The sequence below is a fragment of the Kluyveromyces marxianus genome, chromosome 1 (assembly GCF_001417885.1).
Source record: "Kluyveromyces marxianus DMKU3-1042 DNA, complete genome, chromosome 1".
Lineage (NCBI taxonomy): Eukaryota > Fungi > Ascomycota > Saccharomycetes > Saccharomycetales > Saccharomycetaceae > Kluyveromyces > Kluyveromyces marxianus.
Window position 1 is genome coordinate 1,442,574 of NC_036025.1, and position 17,876 is coordinate 1,460,449.

The window sequence follows — 17,876 nt, forward strand, 5'->3', positions numbered from 1 at the left end:
GTCAATCACAGTCACGTGACACTATCAACTTTTTCGAAAAAAAAAAAAGCTAACAAGCCCTTGGGCATCGCTCGGTGTATATACATATTTTATATTGTGTAAGTAACAGAAGCGCATCAAATCGAATCGCCCAGCGCATATCTCTTGTGAGAAGTGGCAACTCAAGCACAGTGGTGAGAATCTGTAATATACTACAGTTTTGTGAAGTGGGATCTCACTAATCAGGACAAATTCATCAGTGCTGGGTGTCATGTTAAACATCTCACGATGCACCAATCGACTTGGTGCAGTTGTTGTACAGCGAAGATGGATTGCGGGAGTGTCGAAGGAAACTATGTTCGATATAATAAATAATGCCAAAAGTTTGAAACAATTGCAAATACTCAAGAATGATGAAAGGGTGCATACTTATGTTGGAGAAACACTACGAAATCCTACGCAGGAAACTGTTCATGAATTGATGCAGGTGAAGAGGAAGATGTTGCGTTCTCTTGGAAAGGATTATTTTTTGGCGGTGAATTATATAGAGCAAAGCATACCAGTAGATGTCGACAGGCTCAAGTTCCGAACAGAATTTCAGAAACAAGTGACACCATATCAATATGACATGTTTGTCAAAACTCTCAGTCATTTGAGAACCAAAAAAGGTTATGATAGGCCCACTAGGAGGAAAGAATTATACAAGGCTATAGAGTTGCATAGGTGGTGTAATCCAAAAATAACAAAAGAATCCGGAATTCTTCTTCCTGAAGATATCCACAAATGGTTTTATATGTTTGTACCGAAAGAAGACCGCTTGAGTCATTACAATTTTCTAATAGAAAACAACGTTGTAATTGCGGGCGATTCCGCAGAAAGGTTCCAGTCCCTGATGCTCACTGGATCACAATTAGAATACCAAGTGGCTACTTTCCAACATTTCATCAGAGATCCAACTAAAAGGCATCTCTTCGAGGAGAAATTTATTATAATGCATGCGTTCAAACCTATAAAGAACGTCGTTGATACACTCATCGAAAATAATGATATTGAGCATATTAAAGAGTATTTTGATGCTCTCATAACAAGACTAGAACACGTTGAATTGAAGAATGAAAAAATTCCTTATGTTATCAGAAAATCGTACTTCAACCAGTTTATGCTTTCACTCCTGTGTTTTGCAAGACACACATATTCTGTTGAAATGTTCTTACAAGTAACCCAGGAATTCTTGAATTCGTTACCAAAAAATACTCCAGTTACCTTTATACAGAAACCATTTGCTGAAATAATCAGTCATTTCCAGAAAAACCAAGATACAGAAACGGTGTTCAAACTTATGAGCTTGTTCGACAAGTTCGCATTAACTAAACCAAACAGTAAGTTTACAAACGAGATGCTAGGACGCATAGTACACTCATTAAGGAGTTTTAAAGACCCAAAACTTACAATGTCATATATTTTGAGCACTTATTGTGATGAAAAGACTCGGATAAGGTTGAATTCTCTGGGCCTTTGGTGCTTAATATTTGATAACAAGTTCGGTCATTTACCTTTACAAACTATTAGTCACCCTGAAATGAGAAAGAAATACATCACTGTGAATGTACCAAAGCGATTGAAGTATAAAGGAACACCGGACACAGCGATTTTGAATGAGTTATACATCGTGGTATTTGACTACTACAAAAAGAAGTTATCTAAAGAAGAGTATAAAGAACTTGTTTTGAAATGCTTCAGTGCGTACTGTCATTACTTAAAAAAAGATCTTCCCGATAATGAACGATGGAAGATTGACACTAGCATTTTAAGAACGATGATACATCGCGCAAAATATGATCTAAGAGATAATAGACTAGCATTTGATATGCTGATAAAATTCTATTCTTTAAATTTGAAACCGAGATTTGATTCTAAAAGCGCGCCATTCGGGCTTGTCCTTTATGGAAATGATAGCATTTCGCAAGAAGAGTTCAACCAGGTTTTGAAACTCATGCAGGAGTGTAACGCACCCATGGACTCGAAACTATTCATCACTATCATTCTGAGATTCCTTAAATCAGATGATATTCATTCGGCTCATGAATGGTATAACCGTTTTTTGAAAGTGGGATTTCATCTAAAGCATTTTACATTAATAGAAGAAGCAAAAAGGCTTGAATGGAAAGTACCTGAAACTGCCGAAAAGTACTATCAAGAATGCGAAGAGAAGAATAAACTTGAAAAAAATGAAAGTTTCGACGATATTTACTTGCAAAGTCCTGTGGAAGACTCCTACACGGAAGAGATTTTGAAGATTGCAGAAAAGCTTGGTGAGTTTGTCAATGTTTCAGAAAACAAAAGAGAAGAATCAAGCAAAACCATAATTGAAGACTGCTGAGCATAGCCTCTCGGATGATACAGGGAAGATGGAACCCATACCACATAAAACCCACCTAATGACTGAAAAGACCGAAAATATCCCATTGACTAATGACGCATATAAAATGAATATTCTTGTAAATACACTATATACATATATATATATATATATATGGTTTGTAACACTATAACAATAACCCTCACCTTACGTCTCTACCGCTTATAAAGCAAATCTTATCATGTAGATTCAATTTTTTTTTACCTGTCTAATTGATGTATCTATCTCTTTTCGATAGTAATTCTAAGAAAAACTACAAGTGTTGAAATATATACCTACACATATATATGATAAATATGACAAAGACACTTGATGGCAAAGAAAAGAGGAAGGAATATCACGAAAGCAGCCTAGTGAAGTGTTGCTAATTAAATTAAAACACCATAAATAAATGAAAACAATCCTACTAGCATTAGCATTGGGTCCTCTACTGGTACTAGCGCAAGAATACTCACCAGCGCTTATATTCTCATACAATCTGTAAGTTATCAGTCAGCATCGCTATCCCTTCGCCACTTACGAATAGTATACTAACTAGTAGAAAATATACGAACAGAGTTCCTGGAATAATACAACATCGTAATAAATATGGAAATCCTGCAACGTTGACTCAAGACCAATTTCTTGAGATAGCAAAAGAGATGATCTCTCCATGTGAATCAGAAACGTATGTACTTGTGAACCAACCGGGGATTCTCAAGGCTGATTTCAAGAATAGGAAAAAATCAATGGGACTACTACACAAGTATGTGGAGACAAGTTCAACAGCTTTAGGTTTTGAAAATGTGGAGATCTCTGAACACGACGATCTTTTCGAAGACATAATTGATTATGCTATGCAGAAATGTGATATTAATGATAGAATCGACCTAGCAGGGGATCCGGAAAATCGATATGATCCGTATGTGGAAGCACATAAAAGAATAATACGTGTCGACTTTCCTCCTTTGCCTCGTACAGATTATATTTTTGATGGGAACCTATCGAGAAGAGAGGTTCTTAAGGCGAACGACGAGTATTTGAGATACATTGTTGGGACCTTACCATCACCACAACATACAGTAATTTACACTTCTTTAGAAGCCAGTGATCCTATTGAAAATGAAGAGGATGAAGGTACATTAACTATCTGGCCTGAGATCTTTGAGAATGCTTGGCACCAATTGGAAATTGATAGAAACGACAGAGTGAGCAAAGAATTACCCACATTTGTCCCATACAGACCAATGATTGATACATCAGAAGATCTCAAGTTGAGTGTACTAGACAAGGATTTCATCCAGAAAAATTACGGAACCCTTGTATCAATAGCTGCCGTGTCAGCAGTTTTTTTGTTATACCAGATAGGTCTTGTCCTCTTTAAGTCACCTGCTATTAGCCAGAAACCTAAAAAGGTAGACAAGAAGGTAACTACGGAGAAAAAAACTCAGTGAGATCGCTACATGCTTATAAGTCACACCGCATATATCTACAATAAATGTTTGTCGTTGTATATATGTACGCCTTACATTCAGCCTCATTACTTTTCCTTCCTGAGTTATATTTTCCGAGAAATAAGGAATATTTCATAAATATATAGAAATAATAATGTAGTGTAGAATGAATGTTATAGTACAGTTCATAAAACACAAGCAATGAGTTCACTGATAGGGAATGTACCAGATCGCATATCTATAAAACCATAAAAGAAATAATACAGTAGAAGTGTCATAAACTATACAGATGTCGGACTCAGATGATGAAAGTTCTCATTTTAAGGATAATCCTAACTTCGAAGAATGGTGCGATACCATTTCAGAATACCTATTCGAATTAAATGGATGCCTCGCCACTATGAATCATTTTATCAGTGCTTTAGAAAAGAATGTATCACAAGGTAAAACTAATAGTAAAGTTATCGAGAATATAAATACCAAGACTCTTCAACTTATAGAAAAGAGTAAAGGGTTGGTTTCATCCATAAATGAGTATATTCATAAAGTAAATGCGTTGGAAGAAACAACATTGGATAAACCACACTTAATTACCAGGGAGAAGTTGACTAGGGATGTCAAATTCTCAATTCAAGAGTTTACGAAATATCAACAGGAGTTTTTGGCAGTTACCAGAAGGATAAACGCTGTAGCCAAGGATGCCTTAAAACAAGAAGAGGACAAGCAAAGCCACTCTTTCTCCGAACAAATATTGTTAGAAGATGAGGAAAGATCGCAGCAACAACAGCGCCAGAAGACACAACAATCACAGGTAGTAATCGAACGGGAGCCAATAAATAATGAAGAATTTGCCTATCAACAACATCTCATAAGGGAAAGAGATCAAGAGATTTCAAATATTGAAAGAGGTATCACAGAATTAAATGGTATATTTAAAGATTTGGGTGGATTAGTACAACAACAAGGGCAACTTGTCGATAGTATAGAGGCTAATTTGTACAATGTTGCAGACAATACTAGGAGTGCAGCAAACGAGCTAAACAGAGCTATGAGATCTGGGAGTAGTACTCGCAAATTAAAACTATACTTCTTATTAATATTACTATTCTTTTTACTATTGACAACACTAGCAGTATTTAGTTGATATAATACAGTTCGCTAGTTTGGTAGAACAGCACAGTTTGTATCTGATTTAGTCTTAACTTTTTGCAATACATCGATAATGGCTTGAAATGTTCACAAGCGACTGATATATGTGCAGAATAGACCAATAAATTCATTATAAGCATCATTCATCATTGAATTTCCAGATGTTTACATTACCGTCATCGCCGGCGGTGAGTAGCAATGAATCTTTATCTCTACTAGAAGTCCATTTTACCATGTTAGTTTCATATACACCATGCGCTAACTCGTAAGTACATTTAATCTGCCAGTTGTTGCTGCCGTTCTCTTCATAAATTACTAAGCGTCCGTCAGATCCCGTACTTGCAATATAACCCTCTGGACTCCAACTGACACTATAGATCGCCCTAGTATGCGCTTTCGGTAGAACTGTTTCCTGTATCCATTCCTGCTCATACTCATCGATATCTTCTACTAAAGCCCAGATAATAACTCTACCATCATCACTTCCACTACAAAGCCTCACATTATTGTCCTTTTTCTCGAAATCAGAAGACCATACGGTACCCTCATGTCCATTGAGGACAGCACAGCAGACCCAATCATCATCACTATCCTTCCAAATCCGTATTGTATCATCGTAAGAACTGGATGCCAATAAGGGAAGCGATCCGTGCCAAGTAACGTGCTTTACGTCTTGTGAGTGTTCCTGCAACACACTGATGCACTCAAATTCTTCACCCATTTCGTCTGCTTCCCAGATCCACACACTTTTATCTCTTGAACATGTAGCTAATAATTGCCCATCATGCGACCAAGACACACCTTTGATTTCATTTTCATGTCCCTCTATGATAGCAAGCAACTCCGTCTCTAGCACATCACCTTCTTCGTCATATGAATCCTCATCCTTGCCCCATATAGACACCGTAGAATCAAATGATCCTGCGGCAAGTGTCTTGGAATGTGGCCTCCAGGCTACACTCCTTATTGTTTTTTTATGAACAGTGTCGTCCAATTCTTCAAGCACTTTTAAAGAATTGAGGTCTACTAATTTAATCTTTCTATCAGTGCTACCTGTAGCTATTATCCCATCTTTGCTAACATCGACACTCCAGCACTTATCAGCATGTAAATTCAGGGATTTCAATAATTCCAATGTTGACATGTTTGTAGTATATGTAGTCTTGATGCCTTTCGGTTTTGGAAGCTTGTATATGTCGTTCTTTAGGTGTTCTCACAACAAACTACTAATGCTCTTTTCTTCACCGAAAATAATTTTAATATATGTTCTTTCTAAATAGTATTGAAGAATATCAAAAGTCAAATTGGAGATGACTAAAAATATATAAAATTTGGCGACTTAGAAGGATACGAATTCGGCTTCCTGTTACATTAGACAACACAGGTTATAGATAGAATTGATTTGTACTTTGAGCCATGAAGATTGTGCTTGGAAATGTTGGTAAAAGGTTATTCTCATCAAGTGTTAATTCAATTCCAAAACAGCCTAATCATGGGTCTTTGTTAAAAAAAGTGGCGGCTCTTGTTGGATGTGCGACAATCACCGGTTTATCATGGAGATATTATGAACAGAATTATTATCAAACAGAACTTTCAAGAGAGTATTTCACGAAATATCGGATTAGTCGCAAACAGACTATCGATCAGGATCATTATCTAATCCAATTGCAGCCTTTAAAACCACAAAGAACTAATCTGTGGAGTACAATGGGGTCTTCAAAGCTTTGGTCAGTGGAGGTAAAACAACCAGAAATTATGGTTGTTCGTAGCTATACACCTTTGCCGCTGATGTTGAACGAGAACGGATCGGTAGACGTACTCAAAGATGGCGAGAATGCAAATGGTGCTTTAACCTTCTACATTAAAAAGTATAAACAAGGCGAAGTTGCCAGGTGGATTAATAGCCTTCCGATTGGACATGTTTTGGAATTACGTGGACCTTACATTGAATATGAGATCCCAGAGATCCCAGGTGAAGTTAAAAGAGATAGATCATTCTTGTGGGATGATGAACTGGAAGCTGCCTCACAGAAATTCCAATACCAACCAATTGATCTGTTATTCCTCAGTGGGGGGACCGGAATTGTTCCATTACTACAAATGACTCTTACAGAATCCCCATTTAGGGGTAAAATTGCAGCTTTCCACAGCTGCAAGTCCAAGACAGAATTGGGTCCATTGGAAGGGATTTTAAATAAGTTATCCAGCAATGGACGCATTAAGCTACATCTTTACGAAAGTCAAGATGCATCAAAATCTTTCCGTAATAACTTAAACTCTATTAAAAAGTTAATACCGGCACCATATCCATACAATGGTCCACAGCCATTCAAATCCATTGACCCTCAACTGAAACCGGTGCTAGCGCTAGTGTGCGGTCCTGAAGGTTTCATTTCTACAGTTTCGGGTGCCAAACTCGATTCCATGCAGGGACCTGTTAGTGGAATTTTGGGTTCTAGAGGCTGGAACAACTCAAATGTCTACAAATTATCGTGATATCTTATAATAGTTTCGAACTATATGTGTATCCGCTTTTATCTTGTATATATTAATCGTACCGGAGTTTTTTCATTATATATTATAATTGCACATAATATGGGAAATGTGAAAAGTTAGCTGAATCCATCAAATATTAACGTGATTCCTTCACGTTAATGTTTAAAGGAAGGGTTTGTGCTCAGACTTTCGAGAACCATTCTTCAAGGTCACCCTTCTCTCAACACAATTCCTGCAATGTATACAGTATCTCAAAGGGTTAGAAATAGAGGAGCTCAAGTACTATGCAAAAGGCTCTCAAGCAGTGTAAAAATCACCGGGTTCAAATTAAATAAAGAAGATTTACCCACAAATGCTACCATCTTTAGTATGATTCAACCAACTGGTAAATTCCATTTGGGGAATTACTTGGGTGCAGTGAGGGTTTGGAAAGATATTTCAGATTTGCAAGATGATAGTACACGATCTCTTTTTGGAACAGCCGATCTACATGCTATTACTATACCTAAACCTAACGTGAAAGACTTCAAAACATATCGGACAGAAGCTATTGCATCTATCCTATCTATCGGAATCGATCCAGAAAAATCAACTGTCTTCCACCAATCTAGTGTAAGACAGCATACGGAACTTCATTGGATGTTGTCGACTTTTGCACCTATGGGTTATTTGAACAGGATGACGCAATGGAAATCAAAAGCCAATATAAATGACAATCCTGATGAAGCTGCTCTAGGCGCTATAAAATTGGGTCTATTCTCATATCCTGTGCTTCAAGCAGCGGATGTTTTGTTGTACCGTTCTACTCATGTTCCAGTCGGGGATGACCAGTCTCAGCACCTAGAATTGACAAGGCAACTAGGTAACACGTTCAACAAATTTTATAAAACTGATTACTTCCCTACACCAACCACAATCTTATCGCCAACAAAAAAGATTCTGTCACTTTTGAACCCATCAAAGAAAATGTCGAAATCGGATCCTAACCAAAACTCTGTGATATATATTACAGACGAACCTGATGTAATTGCCAAGAAAATCAAGAGAGCTGTGACAGATTCAATATCATCTAGTTTCTATTATGATCCTGAAGGCCGTCCTGGTGTTTCCAACTTGATCAATATTGTTTCTGGAGTGCAAAGAAAGTCGACCGAACAAGTAGAAAATGACATCAAGCATATAGATAACCACAAGGACTTTAAAGACTACGTTACTGAAGTTTTAGTTGAGGAATTGGCTGCTCCACGTAAAAAATTCTATGATTATATGAGAAACCCTGAATATTTGAACCAAGTATCCGAAGCTGGTGCCGATAAGGCCCGCGCTATAGCGGAAAAGAATATAACTGATATTAAACGAATCATGGGCTTTTTGTAAGGGCAGGATATTATTAATGATTTTCCTATACATGTAAATATTATTTTGTACTCATTATAACGAATTATCTATTATCCCTATTTCATTGGCATATGAAGTGGTTATTCTTTGAACCTGTCTTATGTCAGCGCACGAGATAATTATTTCTTTAATCAAATCATGTCTCTTTTCGGAGCCTAGCGCTAAGAATTTGGAGTTTGTTGGATCATACAGCCAGCTTAAAGTTTGGCTAAACCTATCCGTATAACCCATTTCAGCTAATCTGATACAATATATCTTCAAAAGCTTGATGGCCTCCTCATTCTCTTCCAATCTGAAAGACACCAAAATTTTGTTCTCCAAATGTGCTAAAGTGATCATTTCTTCTAGGTTTTCAAAACCTTCTTTCATTAATAACACTTTAGCAAACCTTTGAAGATGTTTCATACGTCCTTTTCTGGAAAGCTCGTCATTGGTTTTCGTTTCTAAATAGCCTATGATACTGTTTCTGTTGTTTTTAATTTCTTTCGCAAGAGCATCTGCCTCGGCATTCCAGTACTTATCTTTTTTATCATCACCGCTATTTCCACAATCAACTCCAGAAGAAGTCATGAAATTCCAGTATTGCGATCCATAAGGCCACCATGAATCATTTATCAGCATCCAAGATTCCATATTCTTGTCAAACATATACCCATCACCATTGCTTAATGTTATGATCGGTACCCCTTTTGCCGTTATAGCACACATTGTGATATTTTCAGCCCTGCTCAAAACATCATCTGAATAACGTAGCATAGGACTCAATAAGGAATATACGTCATTAACCGGGAAAGCAACCTTTCCTAATTGAACATTCCAACAATACATTTGACCAATGCTGGTAATACATAGTAAGTAATCACCACAACCTTCGAGGAAACTAATTGGTATGCCAAGAATCATTGGTGGGAAAAGCATTTGCCCAGAAATAGATGAGACATAGATTGTACCCATGTCTGTAGCCCATGCCCAGAATGTAGAACCTGAGGTGCATAATGTTATAAATTTAGGCAGATATGTTTGAAAGAGTTGTTTCTCAGCCTCTTTATCTTTTTTTGTTAATGTTATAATTGTGGGCTTTTGGTCATTACCTGATCCGTTCTTAATTTCAAGAACTGTATCATCTTGACTATTATACTGGAATGAGAGTCTAATTTTAGGATGTGCAAGACGAACTTTAGAAAACGATACAGATGGTAAAAGTAAATTCGTATCGAGGAAATCCATCTGGTCTAAATCTTTTCTAGGCTTTTTGGTAGTTGGTTTACCCTGTGAAAGTAGGGGGTCCTCTACTGGAGGTCTCCTTTTTAAATCCTTTGGAACGGTGTATGATGGCTGCACAAACTCCATGTTGGAACTTGAAGATATCGAAACTTCGGTAACCTTTTGTTGCTTTTTTGTGTTCGCAGAATTTTGTTGTACAGCTTTAATTGCAGGTAGTTTTGTAGTATCCTCTTCTGTCTTTGGCTTAAATGGTAACGGTTCAAGAAGCTTGATTTCCTTTCGGGCCTCTTCAACAGCATCCAACGGCATTACGTCCCCTAGTTCTGAGGTTTCAAATGCAAAAATCACTAATTGACCATCTTGACTAATCGCAAAGAGTCCAAGCCCTGAGTGGTCCCATTCCAGATCTGTAATATACGAATTAACGACCTTAGACGCATCAAATAACGGTTTGATCCGTTTGGTGTTCCACAACACAACATTTCCATCTTCATTGCCCGAGGAGGCGAGAAGGTTGAATGTTTGGATATCATCTGATGTAGAGGATTTCTTCTTACTATAGAGCCTTTGGGAGAACTTCAAAATCTTACAATCAGCAACATATCCAACCAATGATACCTTGATTTTGAACTTTTGTAATCTATCTAGAAGTACAGCAGTCGGTACATTATTATGCAATGAATTGATCATCGGCACGACATCTCCTTGAGGAGACATTGTCATTCTATATGGAAGAGGATTTGTTTGGACGAATTGATTTATAGTTTGATGAAGTTTTGTCGAACCCCGAACGTCGTACTGATAGATCTGTATAGATCTATTTTGTAGAATTACAGTTAGCAATTGTCCCAATGGGTCTGTAATTATCGAGATAGGTTTTGATTTTAGTTCTATCGTGGATTCCAATGCCCATGTTTTTGCATTCAGAATTTGAATCGAGTTTGCCTTACTCAAACTAACAAATAAGAGTTGGTTATTGCTATCATACTTCAGATCGGTGATAGCCTCCGTGTCTTTAAAGTTGCAAATCTCACGAGTGCCTTCTTTTTCATTGATTTTCAAATCATCAGTTAGTTTCAAACTTGCAAGTAGATGATCAGATCCATACACTATTCTTCCATTTCCTAGGGTTATAAGCCATCTACCATCTTCTTGCTTAGATTCGAGCAAACTTAATTCCAATTTAGCGAGTTCTTTGACGTTTTTCACGTCTGTTTTCCCCTTTGCGGAACCCAGTAACATCTCAGTATCCCAAATAGATAGCCATTTACCTCCAATGATATACAACTTCCCTTCAAGAGCCTCGCATTGGGTCAATTGACCACCGTGCAATTTATTGGGCAATTTGAGTAGCTTCATCACTCTAAGGAGTAGTTTGGATATGCCAGCTATAGATCCTCCTATATATCTTTTTGGAGGCACGCGTAGTTTTGAACCACTATCCCTACCAATAACTGGGTAATGATCTCAGTGTTTCATACATATATCTTATATAATTATAATATTGTATTTCATATGTTTGATAGTATTCTTCCTATATTGAAAGCTTCGGTATGTCCAAACAGAAAGAAAGAAAAAAAAAAAACACAGAGCTTTTCAAGAACAGTGAATGAAAAAAACTACTAAGGAAGAGAGTTCAGTATAATAAAAGATAGACGTAAAGCGGGTATTAGTGACACCGATACGGGATTTTTGAGCCTCTTTTAGTGTGCTTATTTGTATTTAGAGCATTTGGAAGGCATTTTTTTCTTTTCAAGAGTGGCGAAGAGTAAGAAATAAGGCGTATAAAACCGAAGTGTAACATTCGATTAAGAAACAAAATAAAGATGTCGGTGCGAGGTGAAAGCAGGGACTCTACCGAGCAACAAGACGTTGCAATGGTCGATGTTACTGAGATAAGGGACCATGATCAAGATGATGGATCTGATTCTGGCGAATATGTCGAATTTTGGATCGATTTATTTCTTGGGAAGAAAGGGCATGAATACTTTTGCGATATCGATACGGACTACATCACGGATAGGTTCAACCTTATCAATTTGCAGAAGACGGTATCCAAATTTACTACTGTGATTCAATATATGGTGGATGAGCTTGAAGAAGGGATCATTGAGAATATATCGCCGTCTCGTTTAGAACAGTTGGAAGCGGATGCACGCAAGTTGTACGGGTTGATTCATGCTCGTTATATCATTACTGCCAAGGGTTTGCAAAAGATGTTACAAAAGTACAAGGCTGCAGATTTTGGCAGGTGTCCAAGATACCACTGTAATCATCAAGCCTTGCTTCCTGTAGGGCTGCACGACATACCCGGGATTGATTGCGTGAAGCTATACTGTCCTAGCTGCGAGGACCTCTACGTTCCAAAGTCGGCCAGACACAGTGCAATTGACGGAGCCTACTTTGGTACCAGTTTCCCCGGCATGTTCCTTCAGGCGTTCCCCGAGATATGTCCCAAGCATCCAACAAAGAGGTATGTTCCAAAAGTGTTTGGGTTTGACCTACATAAACAGGCACAGTTGACCCGCTGGCAAGAGCTACAAAGGTTAAAGCTAGAGAAATGGCTGGTAGAAAAGGGCATAAGTCTCAGTGAGGCAGGTGGATACCAGTATTAGGCTAGACGATCGACAAGCACGAAACAGCCTTCAACGAGCGGGCGTGTCATCGTAGAATAGTGTGGGATAAACGCACATACATACACACATAATTACGTATATATAAATAAATGTATATATATATCATGTACCATCATCAGTAACTTTGCAATGATCGAACCCTTGGCACGACGCTGGCACCTCTCTCGTCGACAGCCGTCCTACGTGTTTCTTTGGACCCTTTCCTCTATGGTGTTTTGTGTCAGAGGGACACAGACACAGACACAGACACAGACACAGACAGGGACACAGACAGGGACAAAGACATGGACATGGACGTGGACAAAGAGGGAGACATGGACATGTGAACACCGGAATATATTTATCCGAAGAGAAAGAATGAAATTCGGGTAACGGCGGTATCGCGAGAGATAACACTGTTTACACTTTGGCACTAACTTACTACCACATGTTCTCCACACAAGCACATACCCCACATCGACACCCCTCCCCCCCTTCCTCTACCCTTCCTCTCCCCTCAATTATTTCTAATCGGGTCGGGGAGTGCTTTTATTCCTCTCCCTCTCCTTCCTTTTCTCCCGCCCCTCCAAATTCCCAGCTTCCACCTTTCCAGCGACAACTAACTGAGTACCTTTATTAACAATTGCCGTCGTCCACTTTTCTAGCTTCCACCATTAGTATCATCCATCACCATCATCACTAAGCGAAAAACAAAACAAACATGGAGAGGAGAATCCAAGCAGAAAATTCAATTTCAATTCCAAAAAAAAAAAACACACTAAACATTCGGTGCACAGTCATCACCGCAACTCCTGCGATCGTCACCTGATACAGACACAAATGGAAATGACAGCTTATTAAGAACGCCTAAGCCAAAGCTTGGAAACAATCATCTACTGCCTGGGTATTCACACGATACACTCTAGTATCTAATAGCTACTTTCCCTACTACATAACATATTGTGTTTTGTGTCTCTTCAATACCGGATTTCGGCTCGCCTTTATCGGAATCAAGAAGATAGCCGCTTTCCGGACGTTCCTGTTCCATGTCACAAGAGGCATTATTAGAAATCGGCGCGTCAGTCAGTCACACTCACTTGAAAATTCCAGCTGGCAATTTTTTTTTCTTTACTGTAGAAAGGAAAAACTTCTACTACAGCTAGTTTTTCCGAAAATCATATATAAAAAAAAAAATTATACAACGCATCGGATCTAACTTCGACACACACAGCACATCAAATATAAAAAAGATTCGGCTGTCCCAAGAGTTGGTGCATTAGTTTTTCGTAACGTTACTACTTCTATTTCTCGCAATAGAATATATATACACATATAAAACTAGAACTAACCATTCGCTATAGTCGCCTGACTGCCACTTAGAAAAGAGGAAACCTGTCAGCCGTCCAGCACTAGAATAATAATTACAAGTTTTTTTTTTAAAAAAAAAAAAAAAAAAAAAAGAGTTATTGAATAGTGTCAGAAGCAATTTACATTTCTTTTTCTCCTGACATCGATAGAGCCGCACTTTCCTGTGTTTTCACATATATTACAGGGACATATTCCATCGACAGATAATCGAATCGATTATACACAGAGATTGATCATTTACAAGTTCCAAGATCGCATTCATTGGTCTGTATTTTGTTGAAATTTTAGATCGATAGCTCCGGCCACACACATATTCTCCCTAATTCAAAAACAATATGTTTGTGAACAAGCATCTAATGGCTGCTGTTGCCCGTAACAGCAGCAGAGCTTTGAACGTTTCTGCTCGCTCTGGCACCACCGCCAGATTGTTTTCTACATCAAGACCAGCCTTCAATGCTGCTGCTGGTAAGCCTTCCTTGGCCAAGAGAGTTTTGAAGGGTACTTTGAAAACCTCTTTGGTTGCCTTGCTTGCAGGTACTGCTTATGTCTCTTATGAATTATACAGGGAGGCTAACCCACCTCCACAAGTTCCACAATCTCCAACTTTCAGCAATGGATCTCCAAGAAAGACCCTAGTCGTCTTGGGTACCGGTTGGGGTTCCGTCTCGCTATTGAAGAACTTGGACACCACCTTGTACAACGTTATTGTCGTTTCTCCAAGAAACTACTTTTTGTTCACTCCCTTATTGCCATCTACCCCCGTCGGTACTGTTGAATTGAAGTCTATTGTCCAACCTGTTAGAACTATCACCAGATCTTCCCCAGGTGAAGTCCACTACTACGAAGCTGAAGCCAAGGATGTCGACCCTGTTGCCAAGACCGTCAGAATCAAGTCTGCTACCAAGGACCACGATTACGAATTGGACTTGAAGTACGACTACTTGGTCGTCGGTGTCGGTGCTCAGCCAACTACCTTTGGTATCCCAGGTGTGTTTGAAAATGCTTCCTTCTTGAAGGAAATCCCTGACGCTCAAGACATTAGAACTAAGATTATGAACAACATCGAAAAGGCCGCTACCCTATCTCCAAATGACCCAGAACGTAAGAGATTGTTGAGCTTTGTTGTTGTTGGTGGTGGTCCAACCGGTGTTGAATTCGCTGCTGAATTGCAAGACTACGTTGACCAAGATTTGTCTAAATGGATCCCAGAAATCTCTAAAGAAATTAAGGTCACTTTGGTTGAAGCTCTTCCAAACATTTTGAACATGTTCGACAAGTCTCTATGGCAATACGCCCAAGATTTGTTCGCTAAGGAAAAGATTGACTTGAAATTGCAAACTATGGTTAAGAACGTTGACTCCACTACCATTACCGCCAAGCGTGGTGATGCTGTCGAAGAAATTCCATATGGTGTTTTAGTCTGGGCTACCGGTAACGCTCCAAGAGAAGTCTCCAAGAACTTGATGCAAAAGCTACCTGAACAAAATTCCAGACGTGGTCTTCTAATTAACGACAAGTTGCAACTATTGGGTGCTGAAGACTCTATCTTCGCTATTGGTGATTGTACCTTCTACCCAGGTCTTTTCCCAACCGCCCAAGTCGCTCACCAAGAAGCAGAATACTTGGCTACCACTTTGAAGACCCAGTACAAGATTGACCAATTGAAGTGGCAAATCGCTAACACTAGCAACGCTACTGAAACTTCTAAATTGCACTCCAAGTTGGACAGATTGTCAAAGCAAATTCAACCATTCAAGTATGTTCACCAAGGTACCCTTGCCTACATTGGTTCTGAACAAGCTATCGCTGACCTACCTTTCGGTGACTCCAAGTACCGTATGGCTGGTTCATTCACTTTCTTGTTCTGGAAGTCTGCTTACCTAGCCATGTGTCTATCCTTCAGAAACAGAATTTTGGTGTGTATGGACTGGGCTAAGGTTTACTTCCTAGGAAGAGATTCTTCTGTTTAAGAAGGGGACAATATATTTAATATGCAGGCAAACCAAGAAAGGAAGCAAAAACATATCTTTTGTATTATTTGATCCTCCCTATTCTTTGTACGACGGTTTTTGCCAAATCGAGTTTGTACATCTTACTGATATTCTTCCCATGCACATACAGTTATAAGCCCTTTAAATTAGAGTTAATAAATTAAGATATGCATATGTATATATGTATATATCAATAATATAAATATATTCCAATGATCATTAATTACAGTATTAGCATGTAGTTTCCTGCAAATAGGCACCAAGGTAATGCGACAGGAACCTTCGAAGTTTGTTCTTTTCTTCTTTTCTTAATTACTGAAAACATCGCAGTTTCTATGTAAGGAACCTCATGAGTAGAATGGAGTGTTTTTTTATATCCCGACAAACATAAACTTGGTGTATATGTAGACTAATTACTTACTCCGGCCATTTTTTGTAAAGAAGAAATATATTGTGATACTGTTATGGTGTGATTAAGGCTTGGGGAACGTATTTGAGGGCAGTTTCTCGAATTTTTGCTTTCTTCAGCCATTTAATACTCAGTAACTTCATGAGAAAGTTCCTTTAGGTCACAAAATTAATTTCTATCGTCAGTGTTTTTTGTGCAGACCCAAATAACTGATTACAGCAGATGTTTAATATACTTTTCATACTACTGCTACCGTTGTTCGTTGAAGGATTTGCAAGATTTAATGCTCTTTATCCTGGATTTAATCTGGATTTAGACTGAAACCAAGACCTTTTGGAGTCATGCGGTATGGTAACGAACCGAAAAGAGAAAACAAGAATGCTTCCAGATTACTTTTTGCAACACACATGACACTGTATGCATGCAATATCTACAATCCACATTGGTATTATTAAATGGAACTTAGGGCGCAACCCTAGTGAACAAGGGAGAAGCATAATAGAAGATGAATTTTGTTGCGCCATATGCAGGAAGATTGAAAAATTCTGTCACTTGCGTATCTATTATGCATATGTTAGTTCATTCTGCAGCTAACATAGGTAATAACATGGTGAAGTAAAACTTTGCAAAGCTTAGAATTGCCGTTATCGTATAGATTTTCCATCCGATAGTGATAACCGAATGGTACTATACTGTGCGGAAAATGTGGTAGCGTCTACCTAGTCTTATCCGTACGAGAACCGTACAACAGATATGACTGGAGGGATGCATTAGAGATTTGACAAAAGTACAGAATGTTCTTTATGCAACTTTTTGCCATCTCGACTTATTCATTACATTCATTTTGAGCTTGAAACCGGTATTCATTCCTTCGATACAGCTAATATTCAAGCACAAGCACGGTGCGCTATAATGCAAAAAAAAAAAAAAAAAAAAAAAAAAAAAAAAAAAAAGAGAGAGAGAAAGAGAGAGCATATAGTGGACATTGAAGTTTGAGCAGGCAATCCCAAATTCAAAAAAGGGTATTATTTACTCTTTGCAGAATTAGATGCTGCGATTTTCAGAGTTTCAAACAAGAGCCGGCCGGCTCGCCCTTCTCTTTCATTGATGATTAGCGAAATCGTTCTTAAAATAGTCATTTAAAGTGAGCAAACAAGCAATAGTCAAAAGCACTGATGTCCTCGGATCTCGGCCTTTAGTGTTTGCTTCCCATTGCCTGATTTCTCCGCTACTCCGTCTGTAGCCACAACTGTGGCCCAAGCGAGAATCATGTTTCTATCTGATCTACACTGTAGGGTATAACAATTTAGCCACCTTAGTTTCCAAGAAGCGTCCCTTCATTCCGCTGAAAGCACGAGTATCTAGAAGCCTTCTACCGCATCATATTGGTGAGAG

General features: G+C 38.5%; 9 protein-coding genes across 9 annotated transcripts; 7 read left to right on the forward strand and 2 right to left on the reverse strand.

The window, feature by feature from the left end:
- Positions 1-250: 250 nt before the first annotated feature.
- ATP22 (Atp22p) lies at positions 251-2,359 on the forward strand (the record flags this gene model as incomplete). Its single annotated transcript, XM_022822369.1, has 1 exon — positions 251-2,359. One exon carries the CDS (start codon positions 251-253, stop codon positions 2,357-2,359), a length of 2,109 nt encoding a protein of 702 aa, XP_022674198.1.
- Positions 2,360-3,039: 680 nt separating this feature from the next.
- On the forward strand, positions 3,040-3,831 carry BIG1 (Big1p; the record flags this gene model as incomplete). The annotated part of the gene is made up of 1 exon (XM_022822371.1): positions 3,040-3,831. The coding sequence occupies one exon, from the start codon at positions 3,040-3,042 to the stop codon at positions 3,829-3,831; it is 792 nt and encodes a 263-aa protein (XP_022674199.1).
- Positions 3,832-4,120: 289 nt separating this feature from the next.
- On the forward strand, positions 4,121-4,975 carry PEP12 (SNAP receptor PEP12; the record flags this gene model as incomplete). Its single annotated transcript, XM_022822372.1, has 1 exon — positions 4,121-4,975. One exon carries the CDS (start codon positions 4,121-4,123, stop codon positions 4,973-4,975), a length of 855 nt encoding a protein of 284 aa, XP_022674200.1.
- A 144-nt stretch (positions 4,976-5,119) lies between these two features.
- Positions 5,120-6,124, reverse strand: CIA1 (iron-sulfur cluster assembly protein CIA1; the record flags this gene model as incomplete). The annotated part of the gene is made up of 1 exon (XM_022822373.1): positions 5,120-6,124. The coding sequence occupies one exon, from the start codon at positions 6,122-6,124 to the stop codon at positions 5,120-5,122; it is 1,005 nt and encodes a 334-aa protein (XP_022674201.1).
- Positions 6,125-6,396: 272 nt separating this feature from the next.
- On the forward strand, positions 6,397-7,476 carry CYC2 (oxidoreductase; the record flags this gene model as incomplete). The annotated part of the gene is made up of 1 exon (XM_022822374.1): positions 6,397-7,476. The coding sequence occupies one exon, from the start codon at positions 6,397-6,399 to the stop codon at positions 7,474-7,476; it is 1,080 nt and encodes a 359-aa protein (XP_022674202.1).
- Positions 7,477-7,713: 237 nt separating this feature from the next.
- On the forward strand, positions 7,714-8,853 carry MSW1 (tryptophan--tRNA ligase MSW1; the record flags this gene model as incomplete). The annotated part of the gene is made up of 1 exon (XM_022822375.1): positions 7,714-8,853. One exon carries the CDS (start codon positions 7,714-7,716, stop codon positions 8,851-8,853), a length of 1,140 nt encoding a protein of 379 aa, XP_022674203.1.
- A 54-nt stretch (positions 8,854-8,907) lies between these two features.
- On the reverse strand, positions 8,908-11,457 carry HIR2 (Hir2p; the record flags this gene model as incomplete). The annotated part of the gene is made up of 1 exon (XM_022822376.1): positions 8,908-11,457. The coding sequence occupies one exon, from the start codon at positions 11,455-11,457 to the stop codon at positions 8,908-8,910; it is 2,550 nt and encodes an 849-aa protein (XP_022674204.1).
- A 467-nt stretch (positions 11,458-11,924) lies between these two features.
- Positions 11,925-12,713, forward strand: CKB2 (casein kinase 2 regulatory subunit CKB2; the record flags this gene model as incomplete). The annotated part of the gene is made up of 1 exon (XM_022822377.1): positions 11,925-12,713. The coding sequence occupies one exon, from the start codon at positions 11,925-11,927 to the stop codon at positions 12,711-12,713; it is 789 nt and encodes a 262-aa protein (XP_022674205.1).
- A 1,703-nt stretch (positions 12,714-14,416) lies between these two features.
- NDE1 (external NADH-ubiquinone oxidoreductase 1) lies at positions 14,417-16,051 on the forward strand (the record flags this gene model as incomplete). The annotated part of the gene is made up of 1 exon (XM_022822378.1): positions 14,417-16,051. One exon carries the CDS (start codon positions 14,417-14,419, stop codon positions 16,049-16,051), a length of 1,635 nt encoding a protein of 544 aa, XP_022674206.1.
- Positions 16,052-17,876: the final 1,825 nt, after the last annotated feature.